The 12310-nt window shown below is 49.2% G+C and overlaps 2 protein-coding genes across 9 annotated transcripts in view; one reads left to right on the top strand and one right to left on the bottom strand.

The window, feature by feature from the left end:
• Nucleotides 1-5711, top strand: part of Rrnad1 (ribosomal RNA adenine dimethylase domain containing 1) — a 12110-nt gene extending 6399 nt beyond the window's left edge. For 3 of the 4 annotated variants that reach the window (XM_023713644.1, XM_023713643.1, XM_004629726.2), the window contains exons 2-8: nt 582-706; nt 865-1057; nt 1511-1573; nt 1805-1942; nt 3042-3529; nt 4891-5075; nt 5422-5711. In XM_023713644.1, coding sequence (XP_023569412.1) covers nt 582-706; nt 865-1057; nt 1511-1573; nt 1805-1942; nt 3042-3529; nt 4891-5075; nt 5422-5543 — 1314 coding nt within the window. In that variant the 3' untranslated portion in view covers nt 5544-5711. The remainder of the gene's footprint in view (nt 1-581; nt 707-864; nt 1058-1510; nt 1574-1804; nt 1943-3041; nt 3530-4890; nt 5076-5421) is intronic. The other variant, XM_023713645.1, reaches the window with a different exon arrangement.
• Nucleotides 5712-5983: 272 nt separating this feature from the next.
• Mrpl24 (mitochondrial ribosomal protein L24) lies at nt 5984-11170 on the bottom strand. 5 transcript variants are annotated; one of them, XM_004629725.3, is made up of 6 exons: nt 11092-11170; nt 7222-7413; nt 7040-7135; nt 6739-6842; nt 6321-6451; nt 5984-6214 (listed from the first exon to the last, which is right to left on the bottom strand). In XM_004629725.3, the coding sequence occupies exons 2-6, from the start codon at nt 7402-7404 to the stop codon at nt 6078-6080; spliced, it is 651 nt and encodes a 216-aa protein (XP_004629782.1). In that variant the 5' UTR covers nt 7405-7413; nt 11092-11170; the 3' UTR covers nt 5984-6077. The 5 variants fall into 5 exon arrangements, with proteins under 5 accessions (XP_004629782.1, XP_023569419.1, XP_023569420.1 ...); XM_023713651.1 differs by having other exon boundaries at nt 5985-6214; nt 7222-7456; XM_023713652.1 differs by having other exon boundaries at nt 5985-6214; nt 7222-7456; nt 11060-11152.
• Between the last annotated feature and the right edge of the window lie 1140 nt (nt 11171-12310).

The raw sequence follows: 12310 nt of genomic DNA, 5'->3' as shown, positions 1-12310 counted from the left end.
ATATGCATATATGTACATACATACGTGTGTGGCACATAAAGTGGCAGGTTACAAAATGATAATGTACTAATACTGTGTCAGTCACTGTGATAGGGATACATATTTGAAGAAGACACCGTTCCTACACTAAACAAATTCAGCTGAAACCAGGTACACACACCTGTAGTCCCAGCTGCTGCAGAGGCTCTAACAGAAATATCTGACTTTGAGGTCAAACACATATATACCAGCCCCACTCCCCCTGCCCCTGAGGAGAAAGTGGAGAGAGGGGCTGGGGAGATGGCTCAGTGGAATAAGCACTTCCCTGGCAAGCGCAAGGGCCTGAGTTCAATCCCTGGTTCTGCAAAAAAAAAAAAGTGGAGAGAACTGACACACAGCTGGGGACATGTTATAATGAAAGATGTCCAGGATGCAGTCTGGCCCCAGAAGCAGAGGTCAGCCCCCAGAAGATGGGGGAGGAGGGAGTGGGCCTGGGATGAAAGCTGCCTCCAGGAGGCAGAGGTACCTGATGGGTGGGGTGGGGAAGAGTGGGCATGGTATGTGGTAGTGTCCTGTTGATTGCATCTCCATTTCTTCTGCAGGAGTTTTTCACAGACAACCTGTGGGGAACACTCCCTTGCTCATGGCAGAAAGCGCTAGATGGACTGGAGCCACCGGAGCTGGCTACACAGCTGCTGGGGATGCCTGGAGAAGGGGAGGTAGTCAGGTATGGGGTGGAAAGGCCCTGTGCTAGGGAGCTCAAGAACTAGGCTCTGCGGAAACATTACCCAGCATTTTGTAATGTCTCCCGAGGCCCCAGTTAGGAACTGGTAAACTCAAGAAATGACAGAACTATTCACTAGAGCTTGGGCTGGCTTATCTCAGGTACAGGTCTGTGTGGCCACTCACGCTGCTGGCCCTGAAGTCCACAGCCTATGCCCTGACTTTTACACGGACACCCAGCTTTCAGACCCCCTCTGAGTTCCTGGAGAACCCCAGTCAGAGCTCCAGACTGACAGCTCCCTTCCGGAAACATGTCAGGCCCAAGAAGCAGCATGAGATCCGCAGGCTAGGAGAGGTGAGGAGTATGAACAATGTCTGGAAACCCAGAGCCAGGGGTTTATAGAAATGTGTGTTCTGCACTCCACATGTGGGACTAGAGACCCTAGAAGCTTCTCTTCTCAGCAGACACTATAATTCTGCCTGGGTGGCTTTGTAATTCTTATGTTGGGTGGCTTTTTCTCCATCCCTTTGCTAGGTTGATTGGCAACTGTGTCTGAATCACTCTTATTTCCATTCTTACATCTCCATGGTGTACTTTGTGCTTCACAGAGGGCTCTTGTTCTGTGGGGGAGACAGTCATGCCCTGAATATGGGCAAGGACAGCCATGCTTATCTTCCACTCTGGTTTCCAGACTTCCATGTCTTTCAGGGCTCCCTGTGTCCATCTTCCATTTACCATCTTTGGCTCCTCTACCCTCATGCATGTTGGCTCCAGGAATGAAGAGACCTTTGCTCCCTCTTCTTTCAGTTGGTGAAGAAGCTGAGTAACCTCACTGGCTGCACTCAGGTTGTGGACGTGGGCTCAGGCCAGGTGAGCCAGACCCCTCACATTCTGTCTTTGAGCCATGAGGATAAAACAACTGGAAGGCAGGTATCCGGCCTCAGGCCAGGAATGCAGGTTCTGAGAAGTGGCAGAAACAGGCAGCAGAGAATTTTAGTTTCTGTGGGCCCTGGGACCCAGGTGTCCAAGCCACTGTTAGGATGGGTGATGTGGACAGAGCTCTGAACCGGGGTGACTCTGTCTTCCCTCTCATGACTTCAGGGCCATCTTTCCCGCTTCATGTCTCTGGGGCTGGGGCTGATGGTGAAGAGCATTGAAGGGGATCAGAGACTGGTGGAGCGAGCACAGCGCCTGGACCAGGAGCTTCTGCAGGCTCTGGAAAAGAAAAGGAACCCACAGGTAGGGCAGCCCCACTGCAGAAGCAGTGACTGCTTGGCTTAGTTCCTGTGTTCCTGTTTCTCAGCTTGAGATGATATACTCCCTGTTTCTGCTCTCTTCCCTGATAGCCCCTACCCTGAAGCCTTCCCACATCCCAAAGGCACTTTTGAGTTACAGAATACTTTCCACACCAGTGTGTTCTTTTCATAATAGTCTGTTAAGTAGCTGGTCAGACAAAAAAAGGGAGTGGCTGGGGAGATAGCTCAGTAGAATAAGCGCCTGCTTGGCAAGCATAAGGGCCTGAGTTCAATCCCTGGTTTTGCAAAAAAAAAAAGGCTGGTCAGGTATTATAGTCATTATTATAGTCATGTGCCTGGTGGCACATAATAATAGCAGCACTCAAGGTGCTGAAGCAGGAGGCTTGCCACAAGTTTGAGGCCAGCCTGGACTACATAGCAGTGAGTTCAAGGCCAGTCTGACTGATACAGTGAGACCTTGTCTCAAAATACAAAAAATCATTATTATTTTTTATAAAGTTTATTTTATTGTGTGTGTGTGTGTGTGTGTGTGTGTGTGTGTGTGTGTGTGGCCAGCTCAACCCACCTGGGGGAAGGGCTGGCTGGCATGCAGTGCTGGGGGATTGAACCGCGGTCGCGGTCCCTGTGCTAAACTTGTTCTAAGTAGGTTCTTTAGACCACTGAGCCATCTCACCAGCCCCCAAAAAATCATTATTGTGGGAGGTGCTAGGGATTAAACCAGCAAATGCACTATACTGAGCTACAGCCAGACATTAGACACATTATCCAGGAAGAAAACTTGGGGGTGAGGTGTAGCTGAGAGTTAGAGTACTTGCCCAGCCATGAGGCTCTGGGTTTGACCCCCAGCACTGCTCAAAGTACTAAGGGGGGGGGGACCAGGGTCTACGAGATGAAGATTTGCAAAGTCAACCACAGTGGAGCTAGCTTATCTCATCCCTGATTATAGTCCAGCAGTTCTCTCCTGTGCCCCAGCCTCTCTCCCTGTTCCTCCTTGAGAAATAACACAGAATCTGGGTCTCTTCCAATAGCTGAGGTGACCCAAGGACAGTCTTTCTCAGTTTTGTCCTTTCCTGCCTCCACAGGTGGTCAAAAGGGGCCCTCACCACTGCCCCCAACATGTGGTTCAGTGGGTTGACCCAACAGCCCTGTGTGAGGAACTTCTGCTTCCCCTGGAGAAGCCACAGCAGGGTGGTGACACTCGCTTGCTGCTGACGGGTCTCCACGCCTGTGGAGACTTGAGTGTAGCATTGCTGAGGCACTTCTGCTGCTGTCCTGAGGTGGCAGCCCTGGCCTCAGTGGGCTGCTGCTACATGAAGCTCAGTGAGCCTGGCAGCTACCCACTGAGCCAGTGGGTGGCTGGGCTGCCTGGTTGTGAACTGCCCTACAGACTCCGGGAGGGGGCCTGCCACGCCCTGGAGGACTATGCTGAGCGGTTACAGAAAGCTGGCCCTGGCCTCCGAACCCACTGCTACCGTGCAGCACTGGAAACCGTCATCCGACATGCCCGACCTGAGCTCCGTCGCCCAGGCGTGCAGGGGATCCCCAGGGTCCATGAGCTCAAGATTGAAGAGTGAGGTTGGGGGGATTACCCACTGGATACCTGACACTGCTCACCCATTATTAGCACATCCAAAGAAAATCTCCCTAAAGGAGTGGATTCTCTGACTGGGACAACCTGTCCAAATGTCTTTGAAAGTTGTCCTTAGCCAGGTATACTGCTACACAACTATGATTCCAGGCACATGGGAGAATGAGGCAGGAAAATCAAAGTCAGCCTGGGCAATTTAGTGAGACCCTACCTGAAAACCGACTGGGTAGTTACCTCAGTTTGAGATTCCAGGTCCAATCCCCAGTACTGCTACCACAACAAAAGTCCTTACTCTATCAGGAGACTATGAAAGATATGTGATTGTTTTATCTGCAGTCCTGGGACTCAGGTCCAGGGTTTCATGCATGCTAGGCAAGCACCCTACTACTAAGCTACACTCCACGCCAAATGTAAAGTTTTTAAATGCTAAAAATGTGGCCCATGGGCTGGTGAGATGGCTCAGTGGTCTAAAGCACCTACTTAGAACAAGCTTAGCAAAGCACAGGGACCGCACGGTTCAATCCCCCAACACCACATGCCAGCCAGCCCTGCCCCCTGGTGGGCTGAGCTGGACACACACACATACAAAAAAAAAAAAAAAAAAAAAAAAAAATGTGGCCTGGCAACCTAAGTGCCTACCTAGCAAGTGTAAGGTTCCAGGTTTGATCCCCAGTACTGGGGGGAAAAATGGCCAAATAACTAGGAAAAACTGAATATAATCTTTTTGGCCAACTTGCCATTAATTTATAGCCAGAAAAACCTTTGATATATAGTAGGCAAGGCACTGGGGTAAATGCCCAAGTCCCAGCTACTTGAGAGCTAAGACAGGAGGATCAGCTGAGCCTAGCTTGGGCCACCATGAGTAACATGGCCTGTTTTGTTTGGGGGGTTTTAGGTTTTGTTTTTCCAGTAGTGGGGATTGAACCCAGAGCTTTGTCCTGATATATATCCATAACCCTTTTATTTATTTATATTTTTTTTTGAGACAATATCTTGCTAAGTTGTCCAGACTAGCATTGACTTTGTGATCTTCCTGCCTGAGCCTCCCAGGTAGCTAGGATAATAGGTGCACCCACCTATCATGAGATGACTTAAAAAAGTACAGTTTAGCTGGTGGTGCCACACACCTGTAACTCTAGGCTCTGGAAGCTGGGGCAGAATTACCATCGTGAGTTCAAGGCCAGTCTGAGCTATGTAGTGCGAACCTATCTTAGAAAACAGAAAGTCATATAGTAGGGTAGCCAATCAAGCAAAGTTGGAGTCAAAGCAGGAACAGGCAAAGTTAAAAGTGGGAGGTGGAGGTTCCTAAAACTCTACTAAGTGCCATCTGGCTAACCCTACAGATATGTGCAGCAGGGGTTACAGCGAGTGGGGCTGGATCCCCAGCTGCCACTGAACCTAGCTGACCTTCGGGCTCACCAGGCCCAGGAGAACCGGGTGGTGGCCTTCTTCAGCCTGGCTCTCCTGCTTGCCCCACTGGTGGAAACACTGATTCTGCTGGACCGGCTGCTCTACCTTCAGGAGCAAGGTGACGGGAGGGGGGCTAAGGTTTTAAAGTTCCTCCTTCAATCCCGTGTCACATCCATTAGATCTCATCATCATCTCATGGTGTGGGGGATTTGTTAGGGAATCCAGACTCCTACCACATTGTCCTCTGGTGGTGCTTCCCTCAGGTGCTGTAAGCAAGCATTCCAGACATGGAGAACTTGCAGGGCATCAGGACAGCCTCAAGTCAATGCCTCAAGACACCCCAGTTCCTCCTGGGGAGTCTGCCCGTGGGGGAAAAGTGGCTGAGCCTGCAGACCGGCAGCAAGTGCTAATTGAGTAACTGGCCCATGTATCCTATTTCTGATTAGCCCTACTTTTTCTTCTAGGCTTCCATGCTGAGCTCCTGCCCATCTTCAACCCTGAACTGTCCCCTAGAAACCTGGTTCTGGTGGCTACCAAGATGCCCCTGGGTCAGGCCTTCTCTGCTCTGGAGAGTGAAGACAGCTAACACAGCTCAAGGAAGAGGGTATCAAAGATCCCATCTAAAACCACCAAGCACCAGAGGGGCAGAGTGCTCCTTTTCACCCAAAAAGCAGCACCCTGCACCCTCCCTCAGGTCCTTCAAGTTAACTCTGTATCCTGCCATGTGGTTTTCTTTTTATTAAATCTCAGAAGACTATTTCCTCCTTAAGAAGTTCAGAAAAGGACAGATGTGCATCTGCCCTGCAGAAGTGCTGCTGTCAGATGTCACTGCTTTATGCCTTCCCAGCAGTGACCTGGGTGGTACCTTCTGTTGCTCAGAGGTCTCCATGGAGACCTTTTGGTTTCTTTCCATCCCATCCCCAGGAAGGTCATGTTCCATTTAGGTTCTACCTAAATAACGAAACTAACTCTTGCCTTGGGCCCTGGAGATGGCATGCCAGGGGGGGGGTTGTCACTAGCAGACAGTAGAAACACACAGGACTCGCAGCATTTTATTAGCATCTGAGGAACAGGCATCTCGACTTTCACAGCTAAGACAGAAGAAGCTGCTGTTTCAGGCTCAATACCAGTAGACTTTCTTGTGTCTCCTCGTTTCCTGGATCCCCATTGCCTCCATCACCTCTTCCTCCAGTGTCTTTAGACGAGGTACATACGTTCTTTCTAGGGCATCTTCCACAGATGTGTCTTTGGGGCCATCTGTTGAGGTGGAGGAGAGATGACTGGGTTTGCCGACTTATTTTAACACCCTTTCCTCCTCCTTATGCCACCCCTGTACCTCTTCCTGCCCCTCACCCAGCCTTACCAATCCATGTTTCAGGGATGATACCATCAGCTCTAGGAAATTCAGGTTTGGGGATAATTCTTCCTGATCTTGTAGATACTCGAACTCGCTCTCCTGCCTCAGTAAACTTCCACTCAATCTCAGTGGGTTTCCTAGTAGATACAAAAAGTGAGCATGACCTAGGATCCATGTACCTCTATCACATTCCATCCCATCCCAAAAGTGGAGTAGTGGTTTAAAGCACTAAAGCTCTACCTACCACCTTACTTCTCTCCCTTAGTAATGGGGATACTCGTAAGGAGTATCCAGGAGATGGGCCTCACAATTTCCAGAGCATTGAACTCACCATCCCATTGGATAAATGGGCTGCCTATCGTCTGTGATCAAACCTTTTTGGACCCGGAGTGAGAAACCCCTGACCATAGCCCCAGGTGCTTGCCTGTCCATGGGATCCACAAGTTTGACCTGGTTGTGCAGCAAGGGGGCTTCACTAGGAATCATGGTTCCCGGAGAATCCCTGCTTCTGCCAATGTAGCGGAAATGCTGTCCGAGAGAGGGAGTTATCAGAAAGCAAGGTGTGCAAAGGCGGCTTGCCCTTTGCTACTCACCACATTCAGTCCAAGCTGAAAAATAGGACGTTCATTAGTATAACTGCCCCCTAAGCCAGATTCCTGCCACCTTATGCTGCTCTTACAGACAATGACAGGCTTCTTGGGTGTGCTCTTCCACTCTTCACTTACTGTGTTCATCCCCTCCAGGACCACCCAATTTCGTTGCCGGATGACTTGAACCACTTTGCCCTGCTTCCCAGCATCCTTGCCTTCTAGGATCTCCACCTGTGAGAAGACACAGGGATCAGAGAAGTGTATCTCTGACTAGGGGAGCCTCCCCATCACTGCATCCTTTTGTCTGAAGCTCTCACCATGTCCCCGCAGAACAGGTGCCAATCTTCGTCAGAGATGGGTTCCACAACTACTGGTCGTCGCCGGATCCCTGGGCGGTTCATTTTCTTATCTCCCAGGGAGCCTGGGCGGTTCATTCCATAGCGGTGGTAGGAAGGCAGCCTGACCTTGGATGCCAAGGCCAGCAGGGCAGAAAGACGCATAGCTGGAGGCTGTGAGAAATCTCACCAGTGAGACTCAGAAGTTTTCCCAGCTCTGGGAGAGAAAAGCAAGGAGACTAAGAGCAAGGGAAGGAACTTTTATTTTTCATGTAACTGGGAATCAAATTCATGGCCCTGCACTGAGCTACATATCCTTATCCTTTTTATGTTTGAGACAGGATCTTACCAAGCTGCTGAGGCTAGCCTTCAACTTGTGACCAGCTTCCTAAGATTCCAGGTGTTTGCCACTATACCTTGCAAGAACATTTTTAATGACTTACCAGATGTTATTTAAATGATGAAAAATTGCATATTTCAAAAATTTTTATAAGATAACATAAAAATGACAATTTTATTACATTTATTCAATGTAAGAATGGATTGGTAGGGGCCGGGGAGATGGCTCAATGGAATAAGCACTTCCCTGGCAAGCGCAAGGGCCTGAGTTCAATCCCCAGTTCTGCCAAAAAAAAAAAAAAAAAAAAAAGAATGGATTGGTTGGAGCAACCCACTGGGGTGGGACTAAAAAACGTACAAGGCCTGGGTCTAGTCTCCAGCACTGAAAAGGAAAAGGAAAAAAAGATACCAAAAAAGACTGGTTGAAATGATACCTGCCCAAGTGAGACACTCAGCGTAGTCAAGTACATAAGCACACTGCCTGAGTGACACCCAGGGTAAAACATTAAGTGGTTAAAGCACTTACTCTGCGTCTCAGTGAGTCTCATCTCTTTGAACCTCACAAAATTGTATTATTTTCACTTTACACAGGAGAAAACAGGCTTAAGTCATGACCCGGGTCACAATGCTGTCATGTGCGGGAAACTGGCACTTAAATCCATATATAACTTCAATAACCAAAATATTCATTGATTTTAGGAGCCATGGTATCTCTCTTCTCACTCCTGAACCCATCAGATCCCAGTAGAATTTGGCCCACTTGAGAGTTATTAAATGAGGAGACAGCAGAATGGCAGGGAAACAGGCAATGGAACAAAAACACTGGCATGCGGCTACAGGAAGGCAATCACAGGGCAAAAGAAACACAGGTAGCTGAGATTAAAAGCTGGAGTTAGGGGGCATGGCCCTAGCTCAGGCCTTTAAGTGGCTGCTTCCACAAAGCTCTCAGCCTCAGGTTGCTGGAGTTCGAACCTCACAACTCTCCCGCTGGCCAAAAGTGCCCTGAAGGCATTCGAGGAACAAAAAAAAAAAAAAAAAAAAAAATCCTTTTTCCATTTAGGCCGGGGAGATGGCTCAGTAGAATAAGCACTTCCCTGGCAAGCGCAAGGGCCTGAGTTCAAACCCCAGTTCTGAAAAAAAAAAAAAAAGGCATGGTAAAAGCTGGAGTTAAAATGTCCAAATCCCAGACAGGAAATAACCAGTCCTCGCTATGCTGCTTTTAGAAGGGAAAAAGGCCCAGAAAAAAGAAAAGAGAAAGACCCAGAACTAGACTCGGAGGTTATAGTGTACTAAATTTCCCTATTAAGTATATACTGTAGGCCTCCCATTTTAATTTTATGTTATTATTTTTGTGATCCTCCTGCCTCAGCCTTTCAGAGTGCTGGGATTAGTGACTTCCAGTTTTGGACAATGGACTGAATTAACAAAATAGTTAAGATTCCCTGGCAAACGCAAGGGCCTGAGTTCAATCCCCCGGTTCTGGGGGAAAAAAAAAAGTTAAAGAACTGGCAAAGATAAAATTAACTTCAGTTTACTGAGAACTTATTGCCCGCCAGGTGCCATCTAGATGTCTTTCCGGCTGGGTGTGGTAGTGAAAGACTGTTATTCCAGCACTCTAGAAGCTAAGGCAGTAATATCGCTGTTGGAGAGATAGCTCAGTGCTATAAGTGCCTGCCTGCCAGGCACAAGTTCCTGAGTTTGGGGCCCGCCAAATAACTCAGCTGCAAGCAGGCAAAGGGGCTGGGGGTTCGATCCCGGTGCCTGCAGTGCTGGCCCCACCCCCGGGGCCTGCTGAGAAGGCAATTGAGACTGGGTGTAATGGCGCATGCCTGTAATCCCAGCTCTTGGGAGGCTGTAAACAGGCAGATCACTGAGGCCAATATAGTAGTGAGACCCTGAACACTCTGTACAACCGTCCCTAAAAAAAAAAAAAAAAAAAAAAAAAAAAATTATCACTACAAGTTCAAGGTCAAGGCCAACTGGAGCTACACAGTTAGTTAAAAACCAACCTGAACTATGCAGTGAGATCCTGTCTTAAAAAAAAGCCTTTCTGTATCATCTCATTTAAGCCTATGAACAAATGATGAAGTTACCGTTAAACTTGCTTTATAAATAAGGATAAACCGGTCTTCAGAGGATGAACAAAGTGCAATATAATGGAAGAGTCCAGGGCTGGGGAGTCAGACCACCTGACTCCCTACTGTCATCTGGCCTAGTCCATACAGTTAATTTCTTCACTTTCACCACTCATAACCCAACAGCATTGCTGGTACCATTTAAATATTTTTAACAGTGCAAGGTATAGAATAATACGAATAGTATTATCCTTTTTGGATAAAAATATTCTGAGTCAGGCTGGGGAGATAGCTCAATGGTCTAAGCGCCTGCCTGGCAAGTGCAAAGACCGAAGTTCAACACCAGGTACCACATGCTGGTCTGGCGTGCCTGAGCCACCACCGAAAACCGGCGTGGTGGCACACACCTGTATTCCCCTGCCCTGGGGAGACTGACACAGGAGGATCACTACGAGTCAAATAAATGTTTTTTAAAAATTTTAATATTCTGAGTTATAGAGGAAGGAATCAAGAAACTAAAGTTGCTGGGCATAGTGGTGCACACCTGTAATCCCAGCACTTGGAAGGCTGAGGCAGGAGGATGGTTGCAAGTTTGAGACCAGCCTGGGCTACAAAGTGAGCTCAAGGCCACCAAGGTTTGATCCCGGCATGCCGACCCCGCCCCCGGGCGCGCTGAGAAGCCGACTGAGACAGAGAGGTGGCGCGCCTGTAATCCCAGCGCTTGGGAGGCTGATAACGGGAGGATCAGTACGAATCTGATCTAGTAGTGAAACTCTGAACACCCTGTAGACCCCTCCCTAAAATACACACAGAAAAAGAACGAAAGCAAAGAGGGAAACTAAAGTACTTGTTCGGCAGGAGACTAATTGTTTCCCTAAGTATCCCCATTCACAGTCAACAAATGACTGCAATGCACTACTGTGAAAAACCTAATGATCTTTTTCATGGACAAAAAACCCAAGGTCCTGAGAGTTGATATGACTTGCCCTGAGTCACTGCGCTTAGCAGGCGTGGGGCCAATCTTTAGACCAAGCCACCCGCGTGTGCTGCACGGACACCCTCAACTAGTCGTTCTAGGTCTGTGGCTCAGGAAGGCGGCCCAGCAGCCAGCCCAGGGCAGCTTCACGACTCTACACCGTTTCCTTCTGCTTCCTACACAGTCCAGAGGCTGGCGTCCCCTCACTGTGTGCTCTGGAGGGGCCGCGGGCTGCTAATGCTGAGGAACGTCGATCCCTCAGCTCGTTGTTCTGAAAGCTCTGCCCGCCAGCTTCCTCCAGGGTGCGCACCCTGCTCCCAGACACTCCCGGCACCAGCTTTCTTCACCCACCCGCTCCAATGCTCTGGTGCAAAAAAATCCAACGGAGGCGACTAAACCACAGCCAGAGAAAAGAAGAGCGTTCGGACACCTGCTTGCTGACTAACCCCGGAGCTATGGTACCTCTGAATGAAGCGGCCCTCAGCTCGCCGTGCGTAGCTCAGCAGCGCCTCCGCCTACCACCTCGCACGTGGGCCCTCAGTCAGCCCACTGGGCTTCTGGGAAATGTAGTCTAATTGCGGAGCGGAAATTCAGTCGCCCGTCTGGCTCCTCGGCATGCTGGGAGTTGGTGGAAACAGGAAGTTTAGTGGGCAATAGGCAACCAAGACAGCGCAAGACACCGTGAGACATTGGGAATCGAAAGCGAAGCGGGATTTGCGGACGCCTCTGGCACATTTTGCGCATTCTCTGCGCGAAGGCCGATGGGAATTGTTGTTCCTAGAGGAGATGGCTCCATTTTCTAGTTCGTTTTGACTTACTGTTCCCTGGAAAGAGCCACCCTTTCTGAGCGAGATTTCAGACGTTTCTGCCTTTGACCTTCTATGGACGGAGCCGGGGCAGATTTAAAAACCACTATAGGCTTTCTAGAGGAAGGGATGAGAGGTAGGCTCTTCCGGTGCGAATAGTCTAGTCACAAAATGTCAGCTCGGTACGGGGGATTGAACTCAGGACCCTGCGTTTACCAGGCAAGCGTTTATTCTACTGAGCTATATCTCCTCGGCCCCGAAATCTTATTTTTTTTATTTTTTATTTTTTGGCGGAACCGGGGATTGAATTCCGATCCTTGCGTTTGCCAGTCAAGTGCTTATCCTACTGAGCCATCTCCCCGGCCCTCTCGGCCCCGAGATGAACTCCAGGACTCTAAGTAACTGGGAGAATACTGGGCGGATCTTACCCTTTCAACATCTCCCCATCACCTATAAGTGTGAATATAGCTATAGCAAAGCACTGACACCAGATTGCTCCTGTCACCGTAAATTATCAGTTGCCATGGATTTGTGTTGAGGGAGGGGACTGGGAATTGAACGCAGGACCTTGCACTCACTGGGCAGGGCAGGTACTGTGCCACTGAGCTATATCCTCAGCCCTTTGCTTTTTTTTTTTTTTGCGGAACCAGGGATTGAACTCAGGCCCTTGCACTTGCCAGGGAAGCGCTTATTCCGCTGAGCCATCTCCCTGGCCTCAGCCCTTTGCTTTTTGAAATGGGACCTTGCTATATACTTTAGGCTGGCCTTGAACTCATGACAATTCTGCCTCTGCCTCCAAAGTTCTAGGACTGCAGGTGTGTATCACATATTTTTATACTACATGAGGCTGGTAATCAGCTGGGAGGCCTGAGTCC

The sequence above is a fragment of the Octodon degus genome, unplaced genomic scaffold (assembly GCF_000260255.1).
Source record: "Octodon degus isolate 3935 unplaced genomic scaffold, OctDeg1.0 scaffold00032, whole genome shotgun sequence".
Taxonomy (NCBI): Eukaryota; Metazoa; Chordata; class Mammalia; order Rodentia; family Octodontidae; genus Octodon; species Octodon degus.
The sequence above is the reverse complement of the archived record's forward strand: the minus strand, read 5'-3'. Positions and strand labels throughout refer to the sequence as shown.

Excerpts from the sequence above, each read along its gene's own strand:
- Mrpl24 (XM_004629725.3), bottom strand. The coding sequence starts at position 7,404 with ATGCGTCTTTCTGCCCTGCTGGCCTTGGCATCCAAGGTCAGGCTGCCT. Across the intron at positions 7,136-7,221 it reads ACCTGTTCTGCGGGGACATG|GTGGAGATCCTAGAAGGCAA; the intron begins GTGAGAGCTTCA and ends GTCTTCTCACAG. Across the intron at positions 6,215-6,320 it reads CATCCCTGAAACATGGATTG|ATGGCCCCAAAGACACATCT; the intron begins GTAAGGCTGGGT and ends CCACCTCAACAG.